At 48.7% G+C, this 6847-nt stretch overlaps 1 protein-coding gene across 1 annotated transcript; it reads right to left on the bottom strand.

Moving 5' to 3' along the window:
• Window positions 1-5441: 5441 nt before the first annotated feature.
• Window positions 5442-6410, bottom strand: LOC124658310 (mavicyanin-like). Its single transcript, XM_047196673.1, has 2 exons — window positions 6133-6410; window positions 5442-6047 (listed from the first exon to the last, which is right to left on the bottom strand). The coding sequence occupies exons 1-2, from the start codon at window positions 6293-6295 to the stop codon at window positions 5710-5712; spliced, it is 501 nt and encodes a 166-aa protein (XP_047052629.1). The 5' UTR covers window positions 6296-6410; the 3' UTR covers window positions 5442-5709.
• Between the last annotated feature and the right edge of the window lie 437 nt (window positions 6411-6847).

Raw genomic sequence — 6847 nt, 5'->3', positions numbered from 1 at the left:
ACATTTGCTGATAATCATTTGACCCTCCACAGATGCTCAACGAGATCATGTTGAAGTTGCTTGTGAATATTGATGTCACGGATCTGTGCGTGCATGGCGAGGAAATCAACAAAATCTACAGGCATGTCATGATCAACCTCCACAAGAGGGCCCTGACACTCATAGGGACCAACATGTGTCCTGACCCGATTCTTGCGGTCATTCTCGATGATCATGTTGTGCATGATCACACAAGCCTGCATCACCTCCCACATTTGGTCTCGAGACTAGCTTAGATCAGGGTACAGAACAATAGCAAATTAAGCTTGAAGCACAACAAATACCCGCTTGACAAACTTCGTGCAAGCCTCCTGTCGCAAAGCAAAATGGAAATTCTTCTGACCTGATGGAGCCGAGATTGTTTTGACAAAAGTCGCCCATTTTGGTATATTGGTGGCCATTGATCTCACAGTTGCATGGTGGAGCATGACCTTCCACTAGTTTGCTGAACACCGGAGACCGCTGCAACACATTGATTTCATTGTATGGTCCCGCCATGCCAAAAAAAGAATGCCAAATCCATAGGTCATAATCTACCACGACTTCAAGCACCACACTACAATATCCATGACACCCTTTGTATATACCTTGCCAAGCAAACAGACAGTTCTTTCATGACCAGTGCATACAATCGATGCTTCCAAGCATCCAAGGGAATCCTCTCGCTGCATTTTGGGCCATGATTCTTGCAGTCTCTTCTTTAGTTGGCCCTCTCAAGTAGTATTTTTCAAACTTTCCCACCACAGCTCGGCAAAATTTATACATGCACTCAATGAAAGTAGACTCAATCATGCGAAGGTATTCGTCCTGTGTATCGAAAGTTGCTCCGTATGCAAGCATCCTCATGACGGCGGAGCACTTCTGAATCGATGAGAACCTGGCAATGCCAACATCATCGTGCTTCAGCTTGAAGTAGGGGTCGAACTCTCGAACGCCATGGAGGATATTCATGAACAAACCCTTGCTCATCCTATACCGACGCCAAAAAAATTCGGTCAGTGTTGCTTCATCTGCAAAGTAATCGTTGTACCGCATGGTATGCCCCTCCATCCTCTGTCGGGGCTTCGACTTCTTTCTTCCCATCTATGAACCTCCGCTTTGCGGCCTCTTCCTCCTCTCCGCATCGGTGTCAAGCATGTTTTGGAGGGACACGATGATCGACAAATGCTCCTGAATGTCGTCGTCAAAGGCTTGCTCTTCCTCCAACATTCGGACGGTCATCTCATCGTCGCTATCCATGTCTGAAACAAAACAAATGGTTAAAATTCATGCGCGACAGAGGAGGCAATGAACAACGATCTGTCGCGCCTACCAGACAAGGCGCCGAACACCTTATGTGCACGAAGGAGGGGCAGATTTGCTGGCGCGTTCTGGGACGCGTTGGCGAAGCAGCGGCGGCGAAAAGGATGATGAGGAGCCAATCGTCACAATGGTGCCCGACTGAGGAGAGATTGGCCATCGAGACGGCCGACAAATCGGGCGGTGGAGGTGTGGGAGGCGCGGGAGGGGAGGCGCGACGAGAAATAAAAGGCGGGAACCAACCGTTCTGGATTTGGTCGCCGATAGGTGGGCGCCCGCCTTGCTTCTTGCTTTATTCGGCGTGCCTAGAGCGTCCCCTGTGGAGCGGGAACGGCCTTAGAGCGTCTGACACCGTATTAGACCGCGCCGGGCGAAAGGAGGCTTTGGGACGCGCGACTGGAGTCGAAAAAATGTCTGGCGCACCCCAAAAATATTTGGGAGCGATTTGGGGGACGCGACTGGAGATGCTCTAATCCTAAGGGTTTGTTTGATTCAAACGATTTTCAAACGAAATTGTTGAAATTCTTTTCTGTAGAAATTTTTCTTGGAGTCCATTTGATTCAAAGGATCGAACCCTCTAAAACTCCAATGAATTGTTTTGCTATACTACAGTTGTATAGGATTTTTAGCAAGAGGTTAGATATCTTGAAAAAAATTCTATGTGCATATGGCAACTATAACATGTACTCAATCTCTATAGGAAATTTCCTGTGCTTTTCATGTGGTGCAACCAAATGTCTACTGCAACTAATGCCTGCATTTCGTATTACTATAGGATTTTACATGGCATGACATACTGTTCATGTGTTTTTCTCTATTTCCATAATTTGAAAATCTTTGAATCAAATAAGCCCTAAGGCTGTGGGTGTGCACGAAGAGTGCAGAGGCAGGGTCATACTCCTTGCCGTAAGTTGTCAGCGTAAATAGCTTGTAGCACAGTCCTTGCCATTTGTAAGATCATATATTGTGCGCAAGTCGGAGTGACTTTGAGTCCCTGGTAAGTGGCTCTTCAACTTGCGCCCCACCAATGTACACAAAGTCACACGACTTAAGTATGAGGATCCGTGCCAGTGCTCTACATTTTGCGCACATGAAAAATGTAGCACACCTATGCAAGTGTTTTTGTGCGTTTTTAGATGTGCAAGTGCCGCATTGCAATACCATGTGTGCCCCACCAATGTAACCACAAAATGTACCCCTGCGAAAATGTAAGTATGGATTTATTTTTTTCCTTTTCTTTTTCTTGGCAAAGGTCTAGGTTGGTGGGCTTAAAGTCGGCCTCTGATATTGCAAGCCCCTGCCCTTTTGGGCTTTAAAAATTTACCAAGGCCATTTGCTTCTTGACTAGCAAAGTTTATCATGCTCATACTTAGATACAATTTGACTAGTGTTTTTTCTCGTGTTTTGCATCATTTCGAACCTGGAGAAGTGACTACACTAGGAATAAAGTGATTTCATAGAAATGCTGAAGGAGTTGTCTCGATCCTCACAATTTTTTGACGAAATTAGCGCACCACAATGTGAGATTTTGTTCAAATAAACCTACAAGTGAGATCTCGAAAGTATGGATCCCTGGTTTGACTCCCCATGGTTGTAAGAATGTGCATCCTCTCAGACGTCGAAAAAACTTGGACCCATTACTTAGGAGAACATCATTGCGGTTTGCAATATGAGGTTAGGGCACATAGTAATATACTTACAAAAGAGAGGTGGTAGCCATTAGATGCATGATCCAATTAATCAACCATTTTGCTTTACTCTGTTCCTGACCTCTCGATGTTCTTTTGTTATGTTGTTTTTCCGGTTGAACTACCCGCAATGCCCTAGCCTAACAAGTGAATCCTTAATAGATATTATCACTTCCCAACACTTTGAACATCACCAACAGTTTCGAAGCCTGAGAAGGTGTGCCAAGCTTGGAGCTTTTGTTGGGAATCAGCACACTCAAGCGTGCCCTGAAAATACGTAACTGAATAAGTTGTAAAGTTCAGCACCACAAATGTACTAACTTCACGGATCGTTGCTCCGTTGCTCCATCACGAAAGAAAACATATCCATCAAACATTTATGAAGAAGTAAATTTTCCCAACATAGGACAAGTCACGGGTGCTGTCAGCACACATGTAGTACAAGTTCTAGGGGCGCGTTTGGTAGCCTGCATCCCCTTGGCTCGCATCGGGCCAGCGATTTTCGGCCTGTTTGGATGCATGCAGCCCACTGCGTTCTTGCATTAATCGGGTTTTAAAGCACCCCGGGACAGACCTACAGTTCTCCAGGGCTAGGCCCGTTGCGGCCAGAAGCCTACACGCGTGGAGAAAGGAGGCGGAAACTCCAAGTTACTTCGGGAACACGCGCCATAATTAGCCTCACTGCTCCCCTCTCCTTCCTCTCACTCGCGACCGCACTCTCACCTCCCCCAAACTGTCACATTACCCGGCGGTTCCCCTCCCGCCGATCAATCCACCGCACCAACGCACGGAGGAGCACCGCTACCGGAGGAGGAGACGTCAGCGAGCAGCACCGTGACATTGGCCGCAATTTCTTAGACCAAATTACCTTTAGTCGGTATGGACTCCTTTAAAAGGTAAGGAAAAAGAGCCGGCCTGACCTGATGAGGTAATAAAGAAAAAAATCGAGCACTTGCACTACGAGGGGTGGAGCTGGGACTTGGCCCGAGCAGCCGGCGTGCTACTGTGTCGGGTTCCTGCCAGCGGCCTCTGCGAGTCCTGTTGTAGGCGTCAGATCGGGTAGTCGCCAATCCATTAATTCAAGGGCCGGTAGCTTCAAGGTCCCTACATCGCCGTAGGTAACAAACACAAGTATGCATAGGTAGTGAACACGAGTGTGTACCAGTGGTGGAGCCAGAATTGAAGCAGCTCTGGACAAAAAACCGAGCAAGAAAAATGTAATAACACAAAAAAATTTGTACGATTGCAAAGATATAATTTCAACTCAGTTGTTAATGATTAAAAAAAGTATATAAGAAATGAAAAATAACCATATTTGTTACTTTAGAAATCGTTAGCACAAAATATTAGCATATATCTGGAGCCTCTAAATCTTAGTATTATATTACCAAAACATCAAGTTGATAGCAAAATGAATCTCAACACTAGGCAGTCACATAAATCAATAAAATTGAAATTTGATAGAGATGAAAATAAATCGGGTGTGCCTGGAGATTTTCTTAAGTCCCAGTCACCTCAGAAAAGTGCAACTGCAGTTTAAAGAAAAATGCAACTGCACATTTCTGATAGAAAAATGCAATTGCACTTTTTAAATAGAAAAGTGCAACTCAAAACACTTTTTTGTAAGTGACTTAGACTTAAGAAAATCTCAGTTAACTGAGACATAGCAAAACCGAAATAAATCACCCAACTCCTGAAGAGGGGGTGTCGTAGCTGAGTCCTGAGTAGAACCTGGACTAAAGAGGAAGAGGTGAACAACTGCAACGCTCTAGCAAGGAAACCCTTGAGCGACACCGGCCGGCTTTGCAGGAAGGAGGTTGCATTCCTAGGAAGACAGGTCAGCGGCGAGCAGGGAGCAGCGGGCCCTGCTCGGCAAGCCGGACGTCAAGAGACAATGGAGTGGCAGCGCACGTCTAGCCGCAGCGAGCGAGGGGAGGAAGCCGGACGGAGTCGCTCATTTTTCACCTAGTTTCGGTCACGCTAGGTACAGGCCAGAAAAGATGGGCGAGTACTCGGCTGGCTTTACCAGAGGCCAGGGCCATGGCCCTAGTTGCCAGGGTGTAACTACGCCCCTGGTGTGTACGGTTGTTTAAATTATGCAAGTGAAATAGTTTCAGCTAACCTTCACCTGTGCACCGCAGTTTATATCTATCATTAGATAACCTGAAATTTCCGCACCTTAGTTCTAAACTCTAAATCATGCATTTTTTGTTCGTAGACATATCTGGTAACGTAATGCAGCAGGGGCAAAAGCGCCTTCTTAGGTTTCAAGCTAACACCGTTAGTGTTTAAAATGCACTAGAGTGTCATATGTAGAACAAAATTTACATACGGTGTCAAATAGGGAAGAAATATGTTTCTAGGGCTAAATAGGGAAGCGAAATTTAAGGCTGTGTCAAATAAGGAACTCTCTCATGCTCTAATACTTCTTTTTATTACAAAGATGTCCTTGAAAAAATTGTCACAAAACGCACAATGCATGCCCACGCACGGCGACACACCAACTGCTCACAGAGAACTGGAGTACATCAAAGAGTAACATGAACTGCACGTACGGTGAGGAATGTCACACCATAAAAGGTAGAAGAAATAAGCTCAACCTGAGAAACAAGATCGACGGCCGATAACAACCCGCACTGCCTCTTCCCCGACACGACGCTCGCCGACGACGGACGTCCATCGATCAGAACAACGCGACCTTGATCAAAGCCCCGGCCGCCGCGGCGACGACGGCGCCCATGGCCGGAACCTGCAGGGCGGCGCCGGACGGGGTGATGCTGCCTCCTCCCGAGGACGATCCCGAGCCGGACGAGCCGCCCCCGCCGACGGTGACGGCGACCTTCATGCCGCCGGCGCAGTGGCCGGGGATGTTGCAGATGTAGTAGTGCGTGCCGGGGGTGTTGAGCGTGACGGTGGTCGCGCCGCTGTCGTCGTTGGCCAGCGCGTTGCTCCCGGAGCAGGACGAGTAATCGCTCTGGCTCACCTCCGTCACCGTGTGCGCCTTGCTCGTGTAGGTGAACACTGCACCAGAACAATTTTCTGAGCATACATACTAGCTAGTGCTGTCGCCATGCATGAAGCTGAAGCGGGTCAAGCTTTTGCTCACCTAGTTTGTCGCCGACGGCGAACGACTTGCCGCTGGTCCAGCCGGAGTAGTCGACGCCGATCACCCAGCCCTTCCCGTCGCCGACGGTGTACGACGTGGCCGCAGCCATTGCGGCGCAGCTCGCGACGAGCAGCATGACAAGCGCTGCAGAGGACGACGCCATCGGCAGACGATCTTTGTCTTGGGACCGGTTGGACGACCGAAGGAGCGAGAGGTTAGCACAGAAGGGAGACAAGGATATTATGACGATGAGTGTACCAACTATAATCGTAGTGCTGTTGACGATGAAGTAACAGTGGTGCACACCTTACCGGAGGTTGGAAGGTCTATTTATACACATCAGATTCGCACGTCCCCTCTAAATTTTCTGGTGATAAGAGCATCTCCACTCGTCCCCCCGAGGAGGCCCCCGGCGAGCGTTTTTTCCATCCGGACGGCGAAATTCGGCCCAGTCGCGCCCCCGGTTCCTCGTTTTCGTCCGGATTTGGGCCTAAATTCATCCGGCGATCCCACGCCCCCGGCCCCCGGGGGCTCTCGGGGACTCCGGACGAGTGAAAGCGGGGAAGCGGCCCGATCGCTCGGTGACTCGACGCACGAACCCCACCGCCACGTCGCTCAAAATCTCCCCCACCCCTCGTATCTCTCTCGCCGCCGGCACCACCCCGCCGGCTTGTTGCCCAGATTGCGCCGCCACTCCTTCCCCACCTGCCTATAT

Source organism: Lolium rigidum, chromosome 5 (genome assembly GCF_022539505.1).
Source record: "Lolium rigidum isolate FL_2022 chromosome 5, APGP_CSIRO_Lrig_0.1, whole genome shotgun sequence".
Lineage (NCBI taxonomy): Eukaryota > Viridiplantae > Streptophyta > Magnoliopsida > Poales > Poaceae > Lolium > Lolium rigidum.
This window is presented reverse-complemented; position numbering and strand designations above follow the sequence as displayed.